Source organism: Puma concolor, chromosome C1 (assembly GCF_028749965.1).
Source record: "Puma concolor isolate L17-30 chromosome C1, mPumCon1.1.hap2, whole genome shotgun sequence".
In the NCBI taxonomy this organism is placed as follows: domain Eukaryota; kingdom Metazoa; phylum Chordata; class Mammalia; order Carnivora; family Felidae; genus Puma; species Puma concolor.
The window spans coordinates 15,810,639-15,836,848 of record NC_141674.1 but is presented as its reverse complement, the minus strand read 5'-3'; the positions used below and the strand labels follow the sequence as shown (position 1 = coordinate 15,836,848).

Genomic DNA, 26,210 nt, shown 5'->3' with positions numbered 1-26,210 from the left:
CCGGGGGGCTGGGGGGCTTTGGGAAGGTTGAGATGCAGGAGCGGACGGGAGGGAAAAGGGCGAGAGGAGAGAGGAAGGAGGGCAGTCTTCACCCTGGCCCACCTCTTCACTCATGCCCCAGCTGACGCCCCGGCGGCCTGAGGACCCCCGTCCACCCTCACCCCATGGAGAACTCTTCCCTAAGCTCCTGTCCCCCTCTCCGGCTGTTCCTGGCACATCTCCCCAAGGAGCAGCCCCGTAATTACACCCTGCACTTGTACAACAAATGTTCTCACATCCATGACCTCATCTCGGCCTCCAGCGGCCCCGGGAGGGGGCAGGTGGGGCTCTCTAGTCTTGTTGCACAGGTGGGGAAACTGAGGCTCAGGAAAGAGAAGCAGCTTGCCCCAGGATGCGCGTCAGGTGGAGGCAAAACCAGGACAGAGGCTCAGATACAGATACAGGCTCACGAGGAGGGATCAACGGGACTGTTGGTCCTGAAATGGGGTGCTCAACCCACCGCCTGGGAAAAGGAAGTCATGGGTGGGTAGAAGGGCCTTGGAGGCTGGGGGGAAGCATTGCATGGGGGACAGAGGCAGGTCTGGGAGCCAGTGCAAACTGGCTGGTGTCTGGTGGTGGTAGAAGCAGGTGAGGTGTAGGTGGGACCCGGGGGCTTTCTTTGAGTCTCGCCGAAACCCCATTTTAGGTTCAGGGAGCTAAAGTCCCCTTGCCCCCTCACCAGACCCCAGCAGTGGGGTAACAAGAGCCTAAAAAAAGAACAGCTGGACATTCTCATGTAAGAACAGAGTAGGGACCCCTCTGAGCACCACGTGGGCAGTATCTGGGCTGTAGGTGTGCACCTGCACGCCTAAGCCTGCTCAGTCTGCCGAAGCTATGTTGCAGGGCAGGGGTATGTGGCTCGTGCATAAGGCTACCACTTTCTGAGCCCTCACTAGGTGTCAGGACTTACTCAACTCTGAGGGATTATTTTATTTGGATCTCTCAATGGGCTTACAAGTTAGGTACGTTTTACAAACGGGCCATAAAAGGAATGGGTATAGAGGTTAAGTAACTGACCCAGGGTCACACAGCTAGCAAGGATTTGAAGCCAGGGAGTTTAAAAAACGAGAGCTTGTGCTAACCACGGCCCATACCACCCTTCCTCTGGGTTCGCTAGTTGAGTGCGTGGGACACGTGCCTGTCAGTGCACGTGTGAGTGTGCAGGGCAGGTACTCCCCTCAGATGCCCACTGTGTCACCCCTACTTCCCCGTGTGGGGGTGGGGGGCTGGTGGTGCAGCGCCAGATTCCAATTTACAGAATAATCCCTGGGCGCCTGATTCTTGGGGTGTGGTGGTATAGCCACATCAGGGTTTATCCCTCGGCCCCACCGCGGAGAAAGCTTCCAGCGCTTCCCTGCCCCAACCGCAAATCCCCTAATGGGCTGGGAGCCTCCCAGGTGTGTGGGGAGCCAGGCCGAGCTGCTTTTCCTGAGCCAGCAGAGGCCTGAGGCCCAAGGCCCGAGACCCACCAGAGGCCCGGCCTCACAAGCCCGCCCGTGCCCGATTGAGCTGCACCCCCACACTCGCCTCGATGTCCCTGACGTTGTGCATGAGCTGGTAGGCGATGTCCTTGCAGCCCTGACTCAGGGCCTCCGGGGGCATCTCGTTGTCTGAGTACCAGTCGCGGTCAGCAGAGTGGGCGTAGGCGGCACTGGGGGTGGCGTGGTTCACTCTCGTGGTGGTCACAATGCCCACAGATTTGCCTGGGGTGTGGGAGAGGACAGTTGGCTTTGTCTGGGAATGGGGGTGTCCCAGCTGCCTTCTCCCTCCCTCTCCTGACTAAAGACTGGCTTCCCGTCAGTTCAACAGACTGCCTGGGCCTCAGTCTCCCCACCAGTACTGAAGGAAGGGGTTGGTAGGGGGAGTGGTGGCTTCTGAATATCTGGGCAGCACAGCTCAGACACTCTGCCTCTGTGGCCCTCCCCTTCTTGAGAGCCCTCAAGCTGTGAGCACCTGAGCCAGAATCCTCCCCTCCATCACACACCCCACGGACCCTGCCTGGGTCCCCTGCAAGAACACAGGGGCTCTCCTAGGGGCCCTCGGGTGGTGTGGCTCTGTCACTTTCCCAGTCAGCCTCATACTCTGACCCCAGAGTTCCTGGGACACGGGCCAGGGCCTCCCCTGCTTCCAGGGAGAAGAAGGGAGAAGTAGACACTGAACTCCCACCGGGCTACGTCCCTTACCTTTTCCTCACACCAGATGTATGAGGGGGCAAGGTTTTCATGCCTGTTTTATAGTCAAATAAATAGACTCAGGGAAATGAGCCGGGACCAGAACCACAGCTGAGTAACCCCCTAAGCCACTAGCCCACCCTGTCATGGAAGGGGTCCCATGAATATCTCACAGATGCCCAGACATCAAAGCTGGAAGATCCCTGGAGAGCATCTTTCTCTGCCCTCTCCCCATTATACAGTGGGGCAGACTGAGACCCAAATACAGCTGGGCCCCATTCCCTGCCACTACCCCCACTCACCAGAGTCCTTGGCCCAGCGCAGGACGGAGGTGACTTCGTTCCCCTGAGTTGTGTTGCACTGGGTTCGCTGGGTGGCTGCGCTCACCCCCACGGTGCCCTCGTTGGCCTTGACCCCACATAAGTAGGCAGTGGCGGTGCCTGCACTGTCCGGGACCTGAGCGTTTGTGTTGTATGTCTGCAGGTGGGAAAGGAGGGGCAGGAGTCGGCCGGGCCTTGCTGGTGGCCTTCACGTCACCCCCACTCACACCGTGGGGGCTGGGGCATGATGGAGACAGAGGCCTCCTATGGCCTTGGCTGAGCCCTGCTACCTGCAGAGGTCCCCCAGAGCCACAGCATCACCTGGCTGCCAGCTTCCTGCCCCCACTCCCTGTGCCCTGGCAGCCAGGGCAGCAGGAAGGGGTGAATACAACCCTCCAACATGCAGAGGAGTGGGGGCTGGTCACTCAGGCCTTCCTCAGGGTCTGGGGCTATGGGAACCAGCAACGGGGAGGGGGAAGCAAGTAAGTCCCTGAGCGGCAGGGAGGGGGGTAAGGAGGGGGCGACAGGGCTGCTGAGTTCTTGAAAAAGCGAGGTGAGGGAGGCTGGGGAAAAGGAAGGAAAAGGGAAGAGAAGCAAGATCTAGAACGGAGGAAATGGGGAAGAGCCCCCCTCCCCCATTCAGACTTCTAGCTGAGACCCTGAAACTATTTGCCCGTCTTCCTTCCCACCAGCCTGAGAGCCACGGAGAACATTCCAGGCCCTGCCATTCCCCCAGCAGTGAGCCCTGGGCCTGACCCAGAGGGTCCAGAGGATCAGTATCACAGAGCACCACCAGCACCAGCCCCTACGACCCCAGCAGCAAGAGCCGTAGGGAGAAATCTAATTCACTTCCGGAGGCGCCTGGGGAGAGAACGAACACAACGGATCCGGCGCGGAAGCATATAAACTGCGCGATTCCGTCGACAGCAAGGACAAAAGCAGAGCAGCTCATCTGCGGTGTCGGAAGCCAGTGGGCGTCGGGTGGGGGGTGGAACGAGGGACTGGAGGAGAGCTGGGGGACTCTCGGCGGCTGTCATGTTCAGTGTCGCAGCCTGGACACTGGTCATACGGACACGTGCGGTTTATACGCTGGCGCATGCACGCTCTCCTCTGTGCGCTTCATACTTCAATTGATTTTTAAATCAATGACTAAAACCCTCAAAATAAAGTCTCGGGAAGCAGCTGCTGCCATGCCCATTTCACAGGGGGGCCCACGGAGACCCCAGGAGGGCTGACCGCCTAGGCCGCAGGCTGGATTCCCCTGCCCTTCCTCGGTGCTGCGGGCTTGGGGCCGGAGCTCACCTTGGACAGGGCCACGTAAGGGAACTTGTCCATCTCCAGCCTGGTCTCCTCCCCGGGATTGTGGTGGAGCTGACCCTTGAGGATGCGGGCGGCCGTCACCGTGGAAACACCCATCCCTGCGGCAGGGGAAGGGGGCGCCTCAGTCTCTCGGGCTCCCCGCCTCTCCATCTCGGGCACCTATAGAATTCTAGTTTTGCCCGGCCTGGCTGGGCAGTGGGCACTGGAGCACGGCTCTGTAAATGTGACCAGGAGGCCCCTTTCTCCCTTCCCTCCCCAGACCCTCAGGGACCGCCTGGCAGAGCAGACCTCTTGGGTCCACAGCCTGGACCCCCATCCCCTTTAAACATGCCTCCCAGGGCCCCAGCCTCTTCAACACAGCCTGGCTCCCCAGGCCCTTCCCTGGGTGCCCCCACCCAGCCCTCTCCTTCGGGCCCCCAGGCCTCACCATCTCCCAGGAACATGATGACATTCTTAGCCACGTTGGTGTTGAGCTTCTGAAGCCTTAGGGCATTTTTCAGGGTCTGTTGAGCTTGGTCCCTCCAGTACTTGGGGTCTTTCTCTTTCTCTATATAGACAGAGAGGCAGAGTTATCCGGCAGGGATGGGGGGCAGCTTCCCATCCCCAGACATTACAGACCCCCAACTTCTCGTGCCTGAGGGCAGGACTGCCTGGACTTGGGGGAGGAAGCAGCAGCCGTCAGTCTCAGACGGCTACCAGGTGGCTTGTCGACAGTTGCCAGGCCAACCCTCCAAACAAGCCTGTGGACGCTGGGCCTTCTCCCCATGTCTCAGACTGAAGAAACCGAGGCCCAGAGATGCCAGCCACCTTGCCCAAGGCCACACAGCTCTGGCTCCACTCTCCAAAACCCATGCTGTTTCCTTCCACCCAGTAGAGACATTCTGCTAAGGCAGCAAATGAATTAACTGTGCAAGCACAATCGGGAGGGTAATGTTTAATCTGTCCGAGAGAACTACTTTCACCTGAAGGAGTCCCCAGATGTATCCAGCCATCAATGATCAACTCTGCTTGGCTTAATCATTAAAGTCAGCAGAAACCTGAGTTACCAACAGCATCGATAGCAGTACTGGAAAGCAGGACTTGCCTTTTGTTTAATGAATCAAATTTAAAGTAGCCACGCACAATCTTATTCCTGTTAGGATAAATTAGCAAAGAGCCTGTTCTGTGTCCCTAACCTTGAGAAACACTGGGAACCAGGAATGCTCTTCTCCCCGCCCCCGTCCCCGCCCCCCATGTAGTCCAGAAAGAACGCAACTGTAGTGCCCGACAGACTTCAGTGGAAACCACAACTACGCCAAGTACCCCCGTGTGGCCAGGTCACCTCCCTGAGTCTCCGTTTCCTTCCCTGTCAGATGTGGTTCTTTGTCTATTCCTCCCAGGGTCACGAGGAGGGCTGGATTCGAGAAATTGACTTCCTGACCCACAGGAGATCAACATTCCCCGCCCCCACCCCCAGTAATTCCAGGCCAGAACTGGAATCCCCCCACCCTTTATTTTTCTTTTTAAGTTTATTTTTGTTTATTTTGAGAGAGAGGTGGAGAGCAAGCAGAAGGAGGGGCAGAAAGAGAGGGAGGCAGAATCCCAAGTAGGCTCCGTGCTGTCAGCGCAGAGCCCGAGATAGGGCTCAATCTCAGGAACCATGTGATCGTGACCTGAGCCAAAGCCAAGAGTCTGAGGCTTAACTGACTGAGCCACCCAGATGCCCCCTGGAATCTGTTTCTCTTGCAAGCAGAGGCCCAGGAGCCAAGCCCACCTCCTCACCATGGCAGCCTCCAATGCTGCCCCTCTTCCGAAGGTATCTGCTGAGCTCACCCATTTCAGACCCCACAGGCGGAGTCCCCAGCTGGAGTCTGGAGAGCCTCGGCCCTTTTATCTAGCTGTATACCTTTAGGCAAGTTCTCTCCATTTGAGTTTCTGCCCCCCAGGAAAACGGGAGTGCATAGACAGTTTTAGGACTGAGATGACGTCTCAACAAATGCCTGAGCCAGTGGTTTTGATCAGGGATCCCACTGGCTCAGCGCTGGTTCCCATCTCCTTCCTGCCTCCCTCCACGCATACCACAGTGGCAAGGCTTTGGTCAAGGAGCTTCTTCGGCCATTTGGGTGCCATCTGGGTGGTGATGAACTTCTTGCCGTCTCGATTTTCCTATAACCAGGCCCTCCCTCCCCCTTCCCCAACAGCTTGGCAGACCCCCAGGGGCTGGACTGGCATCAGCCTCCCTGCACTTATTCCTTCGTCTTGACTCAAGCTCTGATCCCAGTTTGCCAGTTTTCCCACTGTGGTTGGTCCCTGGGGACTGAGAGACTGTTCAGTCTTTTTCACCAGAGCCACCCTAGGGCCTGAACCTGAGAAGGGTTTAGTGGATGTCAAACCAACTTCATTGTCAGGGGACTGACTTGAGCAATCATGGCTTTGGACAACCAAGTATCAAAAGGCCATTGTTTTTGGAGAACATTAAATGACATGCACAAATGCTCAGAATATAATGCCACATGAAAAGTACTTGTCAATGTGTACTGTATAATTCCATTCACATGAAGTTTAAAACAGGCAGAACTCATCTACGGTGGCAGGAGTGAGCCTGTGTCATTTTGGCTTGGGGGTAGGGTTGCTTGGGGAGCACACAGGAAGGCCCTTAAGTGTCCCAAGACTGGAAATGTTCTGTCTTAATCTGGGTGGTGGTTACAAGGACATACAATACGTAAAAACTCATCAAGCTATGCGTTTTAAATTGGTGCACTTTACTTTAAGCTATACTTAAAAAAGAGTGAGAGGACAAGCTAATGCCATCACACACCCAATGGAATGTCTAAAAAGGAACAAATACAAAAGATTGAATTGCTGAATATTTGAAGAGTTTTCATTTCGTTGCTTTTTCATCTTTTCACTTTTCATCCATCTGTTTCATGCACCTTTCACCCAGGTGGGCTATGAGTGCTGAGAAAGCAGGGACTTGGTCCTAGAGCCACCGCTGGTCCCCAAGGATACACACCGAAAGGCATCATGGGACCACAGAGGGGGTGATGGCCTGGGGATCCAGCAGCTCAGGTTCTATCCCTAGCCCTGACTCTCTCCCCGAGGAAGGCCAGTCCCTTCCCTGAACCCTAATTTCCTCATCTGTTGAAAATATTTTTGGGGTGCCTGGGTGGCTCAGTTGGTTAAGCGTCCAACTTTGGCTCAGGTCACGATCTCATGGTTCGTGAGTTTGAGCCCACGTCGGGCTCTGTGCTGACAGCTCAGAGCCTGGAGCCTGCTTTGGATTCTGTGTCTCCCCCTCTCTCTGCCCCTCCCCTGCTCCCTCCCTCTCTCTCTCTCTCTCTCTCTCTCTCTCTCTCTCTCAAAAATAAACATTTAAAAAAAAGAAGAAAATATTCTTCCTAAGAGAACCCACTCCCTGCCTGACACTGACTATACTGGGTGATTCTTTTTTCTTTTATTTTTTTTATTTTTGAGAGATAGAGACAGAATTCGAGTGGGTTGGGGCAGAGCGAGAGAGAGGCACAGAATCCGAAGCAGGCTCCAGGCTCTGAGCTGTCAGCACAGAGCCTGATGTGGGGCCCAAACTCACGAGCTGTGAGATCACGACCTGAGCTGAAGTCGGCCGCTCAACTGACTGAGCCACCCAGGTGCGTCAATACTGTGTGATTCTTATAACAGATGTAAGGAGGAGGAATTACTGTCTCCACCCGGCAGATGGAGAAACTAAGATTCTGGGAGGGCAACCAGGGACTTCTACCCACATAGTGGCCTGAGCCAAGATGGGCTCCCTTCTTCCACTTGGGGCTGCTGCTGAGTGGCCCTGGGGTGTCCGACCAGATACAGGTCTAGGTTGGTAACGTGCATATGTTAACTTGGAGCTACGGAAGGGATGGGGAAAGAAGGCCAGTCTTTGGAAACGTGGATAACACTCCAGATCTGAGCCCGGTCTAAGTGGGGGTCCAAAGTTATAGTGTAAGAACTCAAAACTGAGGAATTAACTTGTCTAGAAAAAACTTGTCCAGAATCAGTTGAAGAATCAAACACAACACTGCACCATAGAAACACTTGTAGGTTAGTCTCCAATAACCAACAAAAAATGAAATTATCAAATTCACCAGCAAAAATTACCAACCACAAGGAAACGTATCACCATGAGGGAGAGTTAAATAGACAAAACCAACAGCAGACTTAGCCTCCCAAGACTTGGAATAGTTTATGCCCCAATTAAGGAAGAGGAGGATAATATAAAAAGAGTGGCCCGTCCAACATTAGGACGTGCAGTAGCAGAGCTGGGGGCTCCTGCTCTGTGAACATTTATCTGCAGCTGTTAACTTGGACAGTTCTATGACCTTCAACACAGACACTGCCCTCATCCTATCCCACCTGCACCAGGTTTCCCCACCCTTCCGCCTGGGTCCTCCATCGTACCTGGCACTAAGGAGTTGGTAAGGCAGGTGCCAATGGCCAGCACCAAGAATGGAGAAATCATGGTGCACTCCAAGACCTGCTTTCTCTCTCGGGCCCAGAGGTATGACCAACGTGGGTGGGAGGGGATGGGCTGGCAGTGGTCAGATGCTAACCGATGTTCCGATCCTAGAAATTAAAGGGGGGAAAAAAAGACATGTGGGCCACAGCTCCAGAATTCATTTGTCCATCCAGTCATACTTTCACTCATTCGTTCATTATATGTTGAGTACTTATCACCAATCAGGCACAGGGCTAGGCACTAGGATGTAAACCCCAATGGTCCCTCCCTCAGGAAGCTTAAGCACATACAGTTGTGGCAGTATAATACACGAGTTCCATGAAGCAAAATGGTTCCTTCCCCATTTTCCAAGTGAACTCCCACTCTCAGTCCATCTGGAGCCTGGAACCCACCAGAGTTCAGTCTTTCTGTATAATGCTTCCCAAAACGCAGCATGCATTTTGGGCTCTTAGAGGGTTTGTTAAAATAGACCCAGTATCCACCTGCCATCGCCCAGAATCGAGTGCGGTTCCAACAAGCTCCCAGGTAAGGATGCTCCTGCTCCTGGTTCTGAACCAGTCTTTAGCCTTTGAATTACCTTTCCCAAGCACACTGGAGACACAACAGAGTCCACCCTTTGTTAGAGACAACCACACTTGCCACATTCTCTTCTAGAGCTTGTCATTTATGGTGAGAGATATAAAAGGAATAGAACTGATACACAGGAAGACTGGCTACTGAAGGTGCCCATTTCTGGGTGGTGACATTTCAGATGGCTCGGTTGCTTTTTCATTGTCTTTTCTGCGTTTCCCAAATAAAGATGTTACCTTTATAATTTTAAAAAACTGTTACACACACACACACACTCTAGAAGGAAATACATCAAAACATTAACTGTGGTTTTTTATGGGCAGGAAGACTATGAATGATTATTTACTCTTCTCTTTATTATTATTTTTTTGAATTTTCCAAATTGCCTAAAATAAGCATGTATGAAATGGCATAAGAAAGTTTTTAAACTGTGGTCATACTGTCAGGATCACAAAGGATAACCCCAATTGCAGCTGAGAAATGTACTAACCCTGTTGTGCATAAATGTTGCTGGAAGATGAGAAATTTTAAATGGCAAGAGTTTCACAGGAAAATAGTACTGCCACCAAAACCCAGATAAAAATGATCATTTCATTTGTCGTGGGAAATGGCAACAATGCTCAACATTGTACAGTTGAGTGTCACGTTAGATAAGAAACCACTCTGCCCCTAGAAAAGGGGGTCTTGATTCAATCTTTAAAACGTGCGCCCTGCATTTCAGTGCCCAGAGGTGAGGGCTCACCGGTATCGCACCCACAAAACATCCAGCAGTCACCAAATGTGCCATTCATTTGCACCCCTGTGCTTTTTACCACCCCTCTTCCACATCCATCTGACTCCCTTAAAAACCCAGCTTGATGGGGCAGGAGGGAATTGAAAGGAAATACTCTACATCTGACATCTACCAGCACTTAACTCTGAGGTGGAATTTCAGACGATTTCTGATTTCTCTTTTTTTTTATTTTTATTTTTTATGTTTTATTTTTGAAAGACAGAGCGTGAGCAGGGGAGGAGCAGAGAGAGAGGGAGACATAGAATCTGAAGCAGGCTCCAGGCTCTGAGCTGTCAGCACAGAGCCAGATACAGGGCTTGAACTCACTAACTGTGAGATCATGACCTGAGCCAAAGTCAGATGCTTAAGCGACCGAGCCACCCAGGAGCCCCCTGATTTCTTTTTACTCTGCTTTTGTTTTCAAGTGTTTCTAGAGTAAACCCTAACATCAGAAAAAAATGTTAGTAAATTGATATACAATATCGGGGCGCCTGGGTGGCCCAGTCGGTTAAGTGTCCGACTCTTGATTTCACCTCAGGTCATGATCTCACGGTTTGTGAAATGGAGCTGTGAGTTGGGATTTTCTCCTTCTCTCTCTCTCTCTCTCTCTCTGCCCCTCCCCCACTCACGTGTGCTCACTTTCTCTCTTAAAATAAACTTAAAAAAATTATTACACAATATCAATACATTATAATATTATTCCAAATGGCTTAAAAACCAAAGTCGCCTTCTTTCAGGAAGCCTTCAGGATGGCCACTCATCCCAGTGGCCACATCAATCATTGTATGTCGGTACCTGTTTTGAAAGTAACTCTTTTCTGGTCCATCTCCGCCACCACACTGGGAGTCTCTAAAGGCAGGGACTTTGCCTTGTTTGTTCATACTCCAATGCTTGACACAGTAAATACTGACATCAGTTGAAAGCTAATGCTCTAAAGAGGGAGGCAGGGGGAAGGGAAGAATCAACCCCAAATCCTTCCTTTGTGTGTGCAGAAAATGCAAGTGTTGGCAAGGAGATGGTATTCCTAGAGCGGCCATTCACTGCTGGAGGAGCGTAGACGGGTACAGCCACTTGGGAAAAGCAGCATCAGGGCTTCTGGGTGGCTCAGGCAGTTAAGCGTCTGACTTCAGCCTAGGTCGCAATCCTGCCATTCTGGAGTATGAGCCCCGTGTGGGGCTCTGCCTGTTTCAGATTCTGTGTCTCCCTCTCTCTCTCTCTCTCCTGCCCCTCCCGTACTTGCGCTCTGTCTCTCTCCCTCAAAAAAAATAAGCATTAAAAAAAAGAAAACTCCCCCGTTCATGCTCTGTCTCTCTCTGACACTGTACCTATGCCCTCTAACCCATTTATCTCCAACAGAGATACACACACACACACGCACGCACGCGCACACGCGCGTGTTCACCAAAAGACATCGATGGGAACATTCATATCAGCCCTGCTTGTAACGGCCTCAGAATAGTTCCATCTTCAGCAGGATGGATAAATACGTTGTGTGGGTTCACAGGCTGGAAAACTACACAACAGTGAGTATGGACAAATCCATACAACAACATCTTGCAAAGGGACGGTTGAATGAAGGAAGCCAATCCGAGAGTACAGAAGTCATGATAAAGTATGAAGACAAAGCTAGGTGTTAGGAGACAAGATAAAGGTTACACTTGGGGTTGTGGAGACCGAAGGGGGCACAGAGGACTTGCGACTGATCTGAGAGCTAGTTACATGGGTGCATTCTGTCTGAAAACCCGATAAGCTGTCAATGTATGGATAAGGACACTTTCTTTTTTTTTAACATTTATTTATCATTGAGAGACAGAGCATGAGCAGGGGAGGGGCAGAGAGAGAGGGAGAGACAGAATCTGAAACAGGCTCCAGGCTCTGAGCTGTCAGCACAGAGCCCGACGCGGGGCTCAAACCCACAGACCGCGAGATCATGACCTGAGCGGAAGTTGGACGCTCAACCGACTGAGCCGCCCAGGCGCCCCGATGAGGACACTTTCCTGTATGAATGTATATTATACTTCAATAAAATAAGAGCACTACTCTCTGAGAGCGTACCTAAACGATCTATAAATAATCTATAAACACAGACAACATGAAAATGACCTGTGTACTGCACTTCTGTTTATAATGACTTTCACCATGATTTCTCACTAATAACCTATGTAGTGGACAGAGGGGGTCTATGATCTCCTTTATTATTACTATTATTATTATTATTATTATTATTTGCCATGATCTCCTTTGTGAAAAAAATCAAGGCTCATGATAGTGCACCATGCACTGAGAAATAGGACTTAATTCTCTCTCCATCCAATACAAACAAGAAAATAAGGAAAAACAAAAGTGAAGCGTGGCTCCAGGAGATCTACAGGGCTCATCCAGCCTGCATGATTATTCTTATTTCTCTTCCCTGCTAGCCTGATGCTCTGTGAGAGTAAACACCACTCCACATCTTTGAATCCCCAACCCTACGCACACAGAAGCAGCTCTGTAAATGCTAACTTAATGAAAAGCCTCAGGATTCAGGCTGGAATGCTCTGGAATTTTGACCCCAGGGATGTGGTCTTTAGACCCCTGTCCTAGAGACAGACAGGTGCCTTCTCCCACTGCCTCTGCCCGAAAAGGAGAGGGGATTGGAATCTAAAGCCTTCAGAAGCCAGAATCTGCTCTGCTGGCTCCCGCTCTTGCCCCCACCCTGAGTCTCCAAGTCTGCTCTCTCGCAGCCCTGGGGATGGACTCCGTGGGGCCCAGTCTGGGGCCGCAGAGGCCCCAGCTGCCCACCACCCTCTGCCAATGCTCTACGAGCTCAGAATGGAGCCTCCAAGGGTGAGCCAGCCCCACTGCCCCCCACCTCCCAGCTGGACTGTCTCTGCCAGGCTCCCAGCTACATGCCCTGATTATTCATGACAATTATGCAGAAGTCCTGACTGGGCTCTGGGCCCCGGAGAAGGAGCAACTACTTGGCAGGTCAGGAGAAAGAGCAGAGGGGTGGGGCCTGGGCCCTAAGGACTGAGCTGGGGCAGAGGACATGGGAGCCCCTAGGAGTCAGGAAAAAGCCAGTCCTGGGCGTCTAGGTCTCAAAAGGTCCAGGACAATTGCCAGATAAAAATCACTACCATTCCTTGGGCACACACGTTGTGCTGAACACTGTGCTAACTGTTGACATCTGTGATGTTACTTACTGCTCACAGCAAGTATGGTTAGCCCGCTTGACAGTTTAGGAAACTGAGCGAAGGATCTCAGCTATCCGTGGCCAAGTGCAATTCAAGCCCAGGCTGACTCAGCCTTTCTGGGCCTCAGTTTCCCCAACACGGAGAAGGAGAGAGACCAGCGCCCGCCCGCCCTTTATTCCACAAGAGCAAATAGTAGACAAATGAGTTTAGGGCAGGAGATCTGGAGGCAGGGGAGTTGGGCCCTGGTGAGTTCTCCTACCTGAGGGGCCTGGCCAGGCGGCAGGTGAAAAAAAAGAGCAGGCTTAATGTCAGTATCAGGAGGAGGAGGCTGAGGACCGCCGTGAGGACCATGTCCAGGGTGGGGGACAGAAGGCTCATCTTGAGGCACAGAGGGCCCCACAGGGCAGCCTCAGTACCCTGCAAACACCCGGTCACCCTAGCCTTGGATGCTCGCTCCAAAGCCCTGGGTCAGTGGCTGTGACCTGGCTTTGTTCCCTGGGGTTAATCTTTGGGGATTAGCCCAGGGGGGATGAAGCAGGAAGGGGGGCACAGCCCGTGAGGCTCCCCTCCCCCAAGCCAGGCCTTCCCCACATGATGCCTGTTCAACTTTGTTCATTCATTCTTCATTCCCAAACATTTAGTGAGCACCTGCTGTGTACCTGGCTCTGTTCTAAGTACCAAGGACTCATTGCGGGAACAGGATAGATATGGTCTCTGTCATCTTGGAGATTCCTGACTGGCCAGGGTAGAAAAAGCACTTACTACGACGCACCAGCCATTGTGCCGGTCACCCTGTGGGATAAAAGCACAGAAGGAAGGGATGCCTGGCCGGCCCAGGTCATGGTTGGCTATTCCTCTGAAGCAGCAACAGTGGCTGTTCCACCCCCGTTTACAAGCCCAGGAATGAGACTGCACCGAATCAGCCAGAGGGGTGAACTGATGTCCAGATTAAGAGGAACTATTCTTATTGGGGGCCAACTATGTGCCTCACCCCATAAGAGAGGCTCTAGCAACGCTGCTTGCAAATGAAGGCAACAGAAGCTCAGAGGCGTGACGTCAGAGTTGGGATTTGAACCCAGATCTGCCAACCTCCATGGCCTGTAACCCCAAGCCCTGCACTGCCTCAGAACTGGGACAGCAGCAGCCCCGCAGGACAGCAGGGAGGCTCCAGTGAATCACTGCCAGGGGCTGGCTCAAAGCCACCTGTCACACACACAGGCTGGAGGTAGCTGAGATGCTGCCTGCCCGGAGGGTCCCTTTCTGCTTCCAAAGTCCCCCCTTTCCATATTCATCGCCCTTTCTCCTGCATCCCAACATCTCATCAAGTGAGGATGGTAGTGATAGTTCCCATCTTACAGATTCAGAAACTGAGGCTCAGGAGTGCCTGTGTGTCCCAATCAGTTGAGCATCCACTCTTGCTATCGGCTCAGGCCATGATCTCACAGCTAGTGAAGAGCCTGCTTGAGATTCTCTCTCCCTCAAAAATAAACATTAAAAAAAAAAAAAGAAGAAGAAGAAAGAAACTGAGGCTTAGAGAAGCGAAGCCATGAGACACGTCCAGAGCCCAGATGAACACCAGCCTGTGTGCCTGTGAGACCAGGCCTTTTCTGATTACACTTTCTGCCATCTGGGACACCTCAGACCCCGTGGTACAAAGCACTCAAGGTCATGGCACAAAGCACTCAAGGTCATGGCACAAAGCACTCACGGTCATGGCACAGAGCACTCAAGGTCAGCACTCATGCCAAGAGAGGGCCCCTCTTTCTGGTCCCAGAAAGGCCACTAAGCTCACCACGAACACAGGAAATTCAGTGGTATCACTCCATGAAAGCCTTGTCTTTCTCAATAGGCCCTTACCTCAAATCGTGTCAGACCCTCACAACACCCCAGTGATACAAGCAGGGTTGGCTCGTTGGCCCTGTTGACAGGGAAACTAAGACTCATCAGTGCAGTCACTTGGTCAGCTGTCATATGGCCAGCACGTTTGGGCCCGGCCCCACCTCCCCCCGCTGTGTGATGTTGGGTCAGTCCCTGCACCTTTGACCCTGACACCCATTGCCCTTTTAGGAGAGCACCTGTAGCGTACCAGACACTGTGTGACATTCGGGGCCTCAGTTTAGTCCTCATTAACAACCCTGAGCTGGATAATTTGTCCCCCTCCCCAATGTGGGAAGAGCGGCCTGGGCAGTGTTGGGATGTGGGAGGGGGGCAGACAGTGGTGATGATCCAGGCTCACACAGATGAAAGGTGCTAAGCCACGCCCTGCATGGGACTCCTCACAGGACCTACCCGGAGGTCACCCCTGCTGCGGGGTCTCTCCACCACAGCTCACCCAGAGACCCTCCGGACCCACCCAGCTCCCAGGGCTGGGACAGCTCTAAGGCTCCCCCACCCACCAGCCTCACAAATCAATACAAGTCTCAAGGAGGATCACCTTGTGCTCCCTAGCCTTACTCTGCTGGGCCAGAAGGCAGTTATCTGTCGTTAGGGAGCCTCCAGACTAGAAGTCGCTGACCTGGAAAGTCTGGGCTGTGGCGGGTCCTTTGAGCACATTTCCCCAAACCTACCAGGCCACAGGAATCACCTGGGGGCAAATCGGAAAAAGCCCTATTCCCAAGTGGTTTGGGGGGGTGGTGGGGAGAGACAGACTGGGAAGAATGAGTGATGGGGGTGTTTTACAACGATTGGGAGGCAGTTAAACGTGCAGGTTCCCATATATGCAAAACTCCACCCTGGAGCCAGGAGCCCCCACCCTGCCTGGATTGCTATAGGTACTGAGGACCTGATGAGGTTTGAGCGAAGGGAGTGTACAGAAGGAAAAGGGTGTGACTTATTCAAATTTTAAAAAGGAGATTAAAGATACATACCAACCCCCAAATTCCCATTCCCCTGCCCCCCCCCCCCACCAGACCTACTCAGTCAGAATCTCCTAGGGCAAGACGTGCTGAGTCATTCTGTGAGCAGATTAGTTTGGGAAATACACCTTTACACAGTGTCCCATTGCCCAGATGGGAAGACTGAGGCCTAAAGAGAAAAGACTTACCCTGGTTGCCCAGCTCCTACTCCCCCCACACAGGGAACAATCAGAACAGGCCAGAGCCAGCGCCCTCTGGGCTGTCAGCTGGGCCCTCCTGGCTCTGCGAGGGAGCTGTGGCTGCAGGAAGTGCTGAGTGCTCCCTGAGCTCCCAGCAGGCTGGGGATTGGGATGGGGGTTGGGGGCCGCCTACAGTTCCAAACCGGGCTGAGGCAGCTGCCCAGGGAGGAACATTTCAGCTGCAGGGTCAGAGAGAGGGGACACAGAATCCCTCTCTCAGCCAAGTCTGGCGTTTCTGGCAAGCCTTGCTGGCCAGGACTTTATTCATTCACTGACGTAAGTTATTTATGGCCGCCATGAAGCGGCCTCTGGGTATAGGGCTCAGGAAGGAATGCGTGGTGGTCAGAGTGGGCTGCAGGTCAGACCCAAGGAGGGGCTTCCCCAGAAGGAGGAGGGCCAGATGCCAGGGACAGGGCAAGGCTCAGACCTCAGCTGCTGACAGCACTCTCTCCCGGCAAAAAGCAGATGTGGGAGTGCCCAGGGAGGCACGGTGTCAACCCTGCTCACTGCCAAGCCATTGCCGTCTTTAGGGCTCAGCTGAGACACCAGCTGTCCCCTGAGCACTTCCAGCCTCAGCAGCTCTGTACACAGCGTTCTCTGGTCTAGAATGTTCCCTGCTGTCCACTCCATGCATCCCTCCCATCATCCTTCCACCTTCCACAGAGCTGCCTTGCACCCCCGTCTCAGCCCATGTGGTAGTTCTGACTCTTCCTGAAGCTTCTGGAACCTGGGGCGCTCAAGGCCTTGGTCACCTCTATCAGAGCCTTAGAGAGCCATCAGTCGTCGCTTCTTCCTGTGGCGTGAGCTCTGCTGATGGTGGCCGCCCCGTGGCCGGCAGAGTCTGGCACACAGCTGGGTGGCCAGGGAATGTCGGTAGGTGGGTTTGAAGGGTGGTGGGGTCAAGGCGTGAGCGGCTGAAGACAGCTCAGCCGCAGAAAGAGCGAGCTGTGCAGCCAGGCCACAGGGTTCAGATCCTGCCTCTGCCCCTCTTGAGCCAGGGAGAGTAGCGAAGGGCCACGGACCCCCGGCCTGTGTCTGCAAAGTGGGAGGCTAACAGAAACCACAGGGTTGCTGTCAGGATTGTGTGAGTTAATAGATGGACAGGATTCAAACAGACCCCAGGGCATGGTAAGTGTTCAGTGAATATCAGCCTGCAGCTAGGATGGGGGAAGGGGGGGCAGGATGGTGGGTAAGAGGAGCCCGTGAACGCCTGGAGCAGAAAATGGACAGACCCTTCTCTGCTGGCTCAGCTTGGCCAGGCAGGCATTAGCCCCCAGGGCTTTCCCACAGACCTGCTTGCCTGGAAGGCCCCACAGGACCGCCACTTGGCAGGAGGTGGGTATTTAACTAAAGGCAAGGGGTAGAGGTTCCAGTTCTCATGGTCAAGGGGCTCCATGTTTCCACATGGGAAGAGACAACCCACCAGAAGCAGTGCAACGTGCTCTTTTCCGCTTGAAGGGGAGAAAGAGAGAACCCCCAGGATCAGCCAGGAGGGTTCCACGGACAGAGCGGGAGGAAAGCCAGGCCAGAAGGACGGTGGGGGTTGAGGTGACCACAGACAGAGGGTGCCCCTGACAGGAGGGCGGAGGGGCAGCCCAGACCAGCCACAACGGGCTCTGCCTGCTGAGCTCACGGGGTCAAGAGCACACCCTGCATGTCCCCTGCCCGCTTACATGCCAGCCCATCTTACAGGTTAAGTAAGACACTGAAGCTCACACGGTCTGCTGCTTGCCCAAGACCACACAGCAGAGCCAGAATCAGAAGCCCCAAAGGCCTGGGTTCTGCAGCCAAAGCTTTTCTGGGGCTCCCTGGGGCATCTGGATGGTCTTCATGCCACACACTGGCTCTGTGGGCAGAAGACTAGAGCCAGTCAAGGTTCAGCTGGTAGGACAGCTCGCAGGGTGGGGAGTGGGGGGCGGGGCCCAGAAACCCATTCCCGGGAGCTCAGATGGCTGGGGCGCCTGGGCACAGGAGGGTCAGGGATGGCTCCTCTATGGGCACACGGGCTTCTACCATCCCACGGAGAAGTTACGTTCTGTCCCAGACCACCTTGTTCTGGGCTGAGCCTGGAAGCTGAGGGGGGTGGGGGGAGGGGAGCATGTGCTGTGTGTTTCTAAGGTGTTTGCCACCCCCTGCACTTGGGTGTTTCACTCAGCACTCCTGCAGCAGAAGCCCCTCTGCTTCCAGGAGACAGACAGACAGGACTGTCCATCCTTGCTCTCATCATCGACAACACGAAAAGGCAGGCACAGAGAGGGTACACGAGCTCCCCAGGGTCACACAGCACACCAACGGCAGGCACAAGTCTCCACAGTAACCAGCTACAATCTGGGGGCTATTACTGGAAGCACAAAGCAGTCTGGGAGGCCTCGCGTGGGTGCCAATGTCTTGGAATTCCAGACATGAATGATTTGTGTCAATTGAAAAGAACAATTCAAACTGAGACTATTCTAAAAAAGGCCTTGTTTCGCACTTTGTCATTGTACCCTTAAATAATAGCAAACCTTTTCATAGCCCTTACTATGTGCCAACCATTGTTCTAAACATTTTACCTCTATTGCCTCATTTAATCCCTAAAACAACCTACCCCATAGGTGCTATTATTACCATTTTACAGGTGACAGAACAGAAACACAGAGAGGTTAAGTCCTTTGCCCGAGGTCACACCGCCAGTATTCAACGCTCCCTGTGGATGTTTCTGTCTTCCAGGGCCAAGTGTAAAAACCAAACTCCCAAGCAGCAGGTGAGCCTGGAAATGAACCACGTTTGTTCCGGCTACGGCATGGACGTTGTGCGTCTGTGGACGAATGGACCGCATGCAGCTGCTATTGGACACGCTCACTACATCCCATGTCACCCCAGCCCCTGGAGGAGGGTTCCTCAGCGCCACTTACAGAAGAGGGGTCAGGTGAGGGGATCTACCCGGGGTCATACATGGTGACACCCGAGACGCACGCCTCCTCCCCCTGGAAGCCTCCTATTCCAGCTGGTCCTCAGGCAGGTCACTGGAGCACCATGGCTCTCTCTGCTCCCCGCCCCTCTAGGCCCACGCACCTTGGCAGCCTTCCCCTAGGAGAGGAAGCCGCCATTCCACAGGCCCCACGTGCGCCCTGAGAGAGGCCGTGACAACTCCGGATTGGGGAGATAGGCGGTGAACTTGTAGCCTGCTGGGTGCCAGCCAACACAAGCAGCATCCCTGGGTGGCATGTGCGGGGGCGGGGGGTCGCGATCACCCTGCTCGCGTCAGAGCAGGGAGGACACGGATGTTCCCAGAGATAGCACTCTGCAGCTGGTGCTGGATAACAGCGTTCCTTACATTCCCAGAGAACCTTCCAGCAGCAGGAGGCGGCGGCTCCTGCTGCTATTGCATTTGCTGGTGACCCCAGGAGGTATCAGGGCGGGGATACCGCCCCCCCCACCCCAACAGGAAACCTGGGCCGGCGGAAGCGAGGGTCCCACCCAAGGGCGCACAGCTCGGCAGAGTCCCCACTGCTTACTGGTTTCACGACCTTGGGCACGTCACTTCACCTTTCTGGGCCTCAGTTTCCTCACTCGTGCAAGGGAGGTCATCGCAGTGAGTGCCGATGTCACTGTGCGATTGTAAGCATGAGAACACACGACCAAAAAACCGGAAGATAAATACCGAGGGCTCAGCCCATGAAACACACAATAAACGTTAGCTGGTAGTAATAGGTACAGTGAGCGTGTCAGGCCCGGTTCTAAGCGCTTCGCATGCACCGACTCGCCTAACCCTCACAGCAGCACTCTCGCGTGTGCGATCGTTACTCCCACTGTACAGAGAAGTTCAGGTGCCTGGCCGAGGTCACACAGCTATTAACAGGACGCTACGGAGACGGAAAGGGAAGGACTCTTAATGGAGCACCTACTATGTGCCGGAGCTTTGGGTTCCGCCTTCCAAGGATCCTGGGAGGTGGGAATTATCAGCCCTGGGTCAGAAGACAAAACGGAGACTCGGGAAATGGGCGGGAGGACCAGGGTCACACAGCAACCGCGTGGGAGAGCTGGGATCCGGGCCAGGCCTGGCTGGCTCCACATCCAGCTTGCTACCGCCATCCAGGTCATCTGCCAGGGCAGCTTCCATCACCGATGGCACAGCGGAGGCCTCAGCCACCGCTAGGTACGGGGAGCCCCGCACCAGTGTGCCGCGTGATCTCATTCTGCCCGTGTCTGTGTGTGCACTGGAGTGTTGGCTGTGAGTGCTGTCGAATACCCACAGTGTATGTGCCCGGCCACTGCCTCGCCACCCCACCACAGGTCCTGAAGTCAGGCCTCCGCCCCTGGCCCACGCCCCCTGGGCCCCCTCCCTCCCAGGTCAGCCTTTCTGGGTTTATAACTCCTCAGAGGGGCTGAGACGGGCAGGGGCAGACCAGGGGGGTACAAGTCAGTGTCCTGGCCAAATACTCAAGAGCTGTTTCCTCATTTGTGAAGCAGGGATAATAAATGCCATTCTGCCTCCAATATCAGCTTCTTGGAAGGGAGGAACTTTGCAAACTGTAAAGTGCTCTGCAGATGTTCCTCTGGCTTTTCACATTCCTTCTGATGACGATCGTGGATATTTGCTGTAATCTTTGGCCACCCAGAATCCACTTCCCCTTCCTGACAATGTCCCAGTTTCCTTGGACGGCAACCCTCCCCCTTTTGGCCATGTGGTTTGGATGAGATTGATCTCACCCCCAGCAGCTGCAGGTGGGTCCTGACTGGCTTAAAGTGGAAGACTCTCTCCGCCTGGATGGTGTGTTGTAAGGGTGAGGCAGTGGGGAGGAGGGCTGTGTGGAGCCTGAAGATGAAGCAACTCCTTAGAAGGTGAACTAGACGCAGAGAATTTGGAGTCTTAGGTAACATTGCTTGAGTCCCTGGATGCAGCCATGCCTGAAGCTCGTTTCTGAACATCCAGGTTCCATGAGCCAATTAATACCCCTTATTGTTTGCCTTGGATTTACTGTTACTTGGAACACAGTCTGACCTTAGAGCTCCAGTTCAGTCGGTTTCTCTGAGCCCCTTATAATGTAAGCAACTGCATCGTGTCATACTCAGCCAGCTGTTCCCACCAAAGGAAAAATCTTGCAAACAAGTTAAAGATGGGTTAGTAAAGTTCAAATGCATGGCTAAATAAAAGTCCAACTGAACACAAGGTAGGTTTTCTTTTTGGAATCTATAAACCCTTGGAACCATGGGAGATCCTTGAACAGGACGTAACAACCCTACTACAGGCAGGACTGAGACCCTCCCCTTCCAAAAGTTGTTGTCAGTGGACTTTAGCTCTTGGATCACCACGTTCCAAGTGCCCCTGTGTTAGGGGCTGCAGGTGCAAGATCTTCCTTGTGGGACCTTCAGTCTAGTGATGATTGGTCATAATACACATTTTTACTGGGTTTTACACAAAAGCCCTAGGAGGTCGGAGTACAGAGGGATCCTGCTACACCCATTTCACAGAGGAAACACAGAGAGGTGAAGTGACCTGCCCGAGATCCTTCTGCTAAAGAGGGGCAAGGCCAGGCCATGCTGTGGGATCTGCCTGGCTCCAAGCCCAGTGCTTTTTCTCCTAGGCCCTTCGGTGCAGTGTTGGCATTGGGGGCTGTCATTTCTTTGAGGTAGTCTGTTCTGCTTAGGGGAAGTCAGAGTGGTTTAAAAAGTTAAAGAAGTGGGGCACCTGGCTGGCTCAGTTGGTAGAACATGCAACTCTCTTTTATTTTTATTTTTTTAATGTTCATTTAGTTTTGAGACAGAGAGAGAGAGAGTATGAGCAAGGGAGGGGCAGAGAGAGAGGGAGACACAGAATCCAAAGCAGGGTTCAGGCTCCGAGCTGCCAGCACAAAGCCCGATGAGGGGCTCAAACTCACAAACCTCGAGACCACGACCTGAGCATAAGTTGGATGCTCAACCAACTGAGCAACCCAGGCACCCCAGCAACTCTTGATCTCAGGATTGTGAGTTCAAGCCCCACGTTGGGTATAGAGATTACTTTAAACAAAACAAAACAAAAAAATCACATACAAAAATTTAAAAATTCAATAAAAAAAAAAAAAGGCTAAAGAGAAAGCCAAGTATCATGGCTTCCCTGTTTGCCTGAGGCTCTTGGCTCTTCAAGAAGCCCCAGTACTCAGGCCCAACACCTTTACTATCCTACGAGACTCACCTCCCACCGGCTGTGGCCAGAGAGGGACCAGGAACCACCCTGAAATCTAGGCCCTGAAGCCCCAAATGCTTTCCCAGGCAGCCCTGGACACCTCAAGCAAGCTGTCCCGACCTCTACTCTACATTTCCAAGATCCAACTGATACTGACTCATCCCTATACACAAGGGCCCTTCCCTACTTGTTATCGAACCAACAATCAATCAGTTGACCGCTATTTACTGAGCACCTGCTATAGCTGGGGGCTGTTCTACATGCAGAACCAAACAACCCAAATCCTGGCTGGGCTGCCGGCATCAGCAGACAACAAAGAAGAAATAAAGTCAATAGGATACCACGTGGTGGAGGAAAAGGAGGGGGGTGGGGAGGAGGACATGGTGTTTGCAGTTTGCAGTTTTAAATAGAGAGGACAGAGAAAGGCTCACGCAGAACTCCTCACCCCTCACCCCGTGGCTTTGCAATAATCCCACACAGCTGAGCAGGAGACTCCCAAACTGTGGATAAGGAAACTTCAGGAAGCTTCAGGATTAAATCTCAGGTCCACCTGCATATGCTAATCTAACCAGGGGTTACTGGGCTCCCCTATGCCCTCTCCCCTAACTCTACCAAATGGCACTAGCAGCCCTCTTGCAGATGACGCAACTGGGGCTCTCAGAGGTGAAGCCACATGCCCAGACCCGCAGGAGCACAAAGAGGTCAGGGTTCAACCCCAGTGCCACCCTCTGGAGCTGCGTCTTGGCAAGGCCCACATCTGCCTCCATCTTCAGCTCTGGGCTTGTCGAAACTCAGACCGCCTCTTTGCTGATTTCCTGTCCTCCAAGAGGACCCCTCCCTTTCCCAGAGACCCTCTGGCTCTCTATCCCAGGTCATAGGAGCCCCTAATTGTCCAACCCACCCTTGTTCTGCCTCCTCAATTAACTTCTGGCCCATCACTAAACCCACATTTGCGTGAAATCTACAAAAGACAGCTTGTGAATGGCCAAGGGCAGGCAGACAGCTGGAATACATGTGTAGGGGGGTGGGGGAGCTTCTCACTGAGCTTTCCCATCTGGGTTTTATCCGGTAATCCCCAAAACCCCCAACTAATCTTTCTGAACATGGAGCATAGTGGAAAGATCTTGGCCATGGAGAAGGTAGACAAGGGTTAAGTCCTGTCGGTGCAGCTTTGAAAGTGACTTTGCCTCTGGGGCTGCAGGTTCCTTATCTGTCAAACAAGGTTAGTCATCCCCATCTTGCAAGGTTGTTGTAAAGATAAGATGCAATGGAGAGTATCTGTTAAGAGATAAAATCCAATAGAAAGCGTATTTAGAAAACATTTAGCAGGGCACAAACAAAGAATTTGTTGAACCGAATAGAGATTTGCATAATGGTGAACCACCACCAACAGCATAACAATAGCTGCATTCATTGTGCTCTCACACTTTGAGGTAGGCACCCTTAGTATCAACCCCATTTTACAGAAGAGAAAAAAAAGCACAGAGAGGTTAAGTCACTTGCCAATGATCACACAGCAAGCAGTGGTAGGGCTGGGACTAGGAACCCAAACTGTCCAACTCTGAAGCAGAAACTTTTAACCATGATGCTAGGTTAGCAAAGGAGGCATTGAAGTACAGTCACTAAGCGCTAACCCCAGAAGGGATCATAGGCAGCCCCACTCCAGGACCTTCACTCTTCACCACCGTGTCAGCTTGTCAGAGCTGAAAGAGAGTCTAGTAATGATCTACCCTAGGGGCTCCTGGGTGGCTCAGTCAGTTAAGCGGCAGACTTCGTTCAGCTCAGGTCATGATCTCATAGTTCATGAGTTCGAGCCCCACATCTGAATCTGCTTCAGATTCTGTGTCTTCCTCTCTTTCTGCCCCTTCCCTGCTCATGATCTGCCTCTCCCTGTCTCAAAAAAGAATTAAAAATTTTAAAAAAAGGAATGATCTACCCTGACACTCATTTTTTTCTTCCCAAGCAGGAACCTAAAGAGGTAGTGTGACCTTCCCCAAAACTGACAGCCGGTGAATTGAAGAATCAGGACAAGCAGCCAGGTTTCCTAACTCCAGACTCCCATGCCATCACTGAGTATCACAGTGACCATAAGGGACCATCAGGGAAGGAGTCTCAAGTATGCACCAGAATTTTTCCAGAAGTGGAGGGAAGACAGTCAAAGCAGAGGAAATAGCCCATGCAAAGTTCTGGGGGCCATGAATGTCTTTTTTTTTTTTTTTTTGAGACTAGTGAGCTGTGAGGTGCGTGCAAAGGGGCAAGGGCAGATGATGAGGCCAGTTTTTCATATTAAATATTGCCACTTTGGGGGCACTTGGGTGGCTCAGTCGGTTAAGCATCCGACTTCAGCTCAGATCATGATCTCACAGATCATGAGTTCAAACCCTGCATTGGGCTCTGTTTAAATTGGTGTATGTAGGGGCTTGGTGCTACAGCCAGAAGGAGCGGGGCCTAGTCTTTAAGGTGGTAGAAAATACTAGAATAGAAAACAAAATCGGATTTGAGTTCTGCTCTTGGCTCTTTGCATCAAGCCTTACCCAGCATACACTCCCGTCCCCAACAAGCCCAGTGCCCCAGAACAACCGAAGCCAGCGCTCTCACTTGGACGTCGGCAGCCCAGGCAGGTGGCATGAGTGTCTTCTGGAGTAAAGTCACAGCGGTACAGCGGGCAAAGTGGGATTGCAGGAACCAAGAGGGAACTGACAGGCCTCCAGTCCCTCTACCACCCGTTCCCTCTTCCTCATGGCTGGTGGGTTCTGACCTAACCAGACAGCCCCCTCCCCTGGCGGCTTCTTTCTGGAGTGCTGGAAGTGAAGCCCAGTCCTGTGGAGTTGGTTACCTGGTTGAGAGGAGTGGCTCTGCCAGACTGAGGGTCTCCACTCCAGAACTGTCATCTCCTTGGGTTCACTGGTGCTGACAGAGACTAGGGTCAGGCTTAGATTTTTAGCCCAGTGCGCAGCACCAGACAGAATAGCTGAGCCCCCCTCCCCTGCCCCCCGAGAAATGAGCTCACAGGTTAAAGAACAGGGAATCCAAGGAACACAACGGCTTCAAAACAAACTGATTAAAGATACCACTGGAATCAGCTGTATTCAACAGATGGACTGAGAATTTTAAATAAGAATTAGAGGGGTGCCTGGGTGGCTCAGTCGGTTAAGTGTCCGACTTCAGCTCAGGTCATGATCTCACAGTTTGTGAGTTCGAGCCCCGCATGGGGCTGTGTGCTGACAGCTCAGAGCCTGGAGCCTGCTTCGGATTCTGTGTCTCCCTCTCTCTCTTCCCCAACCCCACTCACTCTCTGTCTCTCTCTCGAAAATAAATAAACATTTTAAAAATTAAATAAGCCTTAGAAACACAGAAAAGAAGGGAGATATTCGCAATATAAAAAAACAGTAAAGTATTAGAGGACCCAAGTAAAAATATTCTGCATGAAAAGCCTGTCGAAATAACAAACGTAATAGGTAGAGTAGAAATAGGGAACTGGGATACCAGATAGAGGAACACTTCCAAGAAGAGGCCAGGAAACTTTAGGAAACCGAAAATATGAAAAAGATGGTAAAACTTAAGTTAAAAAGTTAAACATCAGGGCACCTGAGTAGCTTGGTCGGTTAAGTGTTGGACTTCAGCTCGGGTCATGATCTCCCAGTTCATGAGTTTGAGTCCCTCATCAGCCTCCTTGCTTTTCTTTCTTTCTTTCTCTCCCCTCCCCCCCCCCCGACTTGCACTATAAATAAATAAATAAATAAATAAATAAATAAATAAATAAATAAGTTAAAACACCACCCCCAACCTTACTCCATTAATTTGAAATGGATCATAAACCTAATTATAAAAGCCAGAACCACAAATCTTCTAGAAGCAAACATAAGAGGCTATCTTTGTGACTTTGGGGAAGGTGAAACCTCAAAAAGAAAAAAACTGATAAACAGGACTTCATCAATAGTTAAAATTTCTGCCCATCAAAAGATACTATTAAGGGGACACCTGGGTGGCTCAGTCGGTTAAGTGTCCAAGTCTTGACTTGATCAGGTCATGAACTCACGATTTGTGGGTTCCAGTTGGGCAGGCTTGCTGCTTTCAGCGTGGAGCCTGCTTCAGATCCTCTGTCCCTGTCTCTCTCAGCCCCTCCCCCTCTCACAGG

General features: G+C 52.5%; 1 protein-coding gene across 4 annotated transcripts in view; it reads right to left on the bottom strand.

The window, feature by feature from the left end:
* Window positions 1-26,210, bottom strand: part of ALPL (alkaline phosphatase, biomineralization associated) — a 66,254-nt gene that overhangs the window by 11,113 nt on the left and 28,931 nt on the right. For 2 of the 4 annotated variants that reach the window (XM_086715983.1, XM_086715984.1), the window contains exons 2-6: window positions 8,258-8,422; window positions 4,278-4,397; window positions 3,833-3,948; window positions 2,513-2,687; window positions 1,567-1,742 (exon numbers count right to left, since the gene is read on the bottom strand). In XM_086715983.1, coding sequence (XP_086572109.1) covers window positions 1,567-1,742; window positions 2,513-2,687; window positions 3,833-3,948; window positions 4,278-4,397; window positions 8,258-8,318 — 648 coding nt within the window. In that variant the 5' untranslated portion in view covers window positions 8,319-8,422. Of the gene's footprint in view, window positions 1-1,566; window positions 1,743-2,512; window positions 2,688-3,832; window positions 3,949-4,277; window positions 4,398-8,257; window positions 8,423-13,089; window positions 13,301-19,811; window positions 19,922-26,210 lie in introns of those variants that run through there. The other 2 variants (XM_086715981.1, XM_086715982.1) reach the window with 2 other exon arrangements.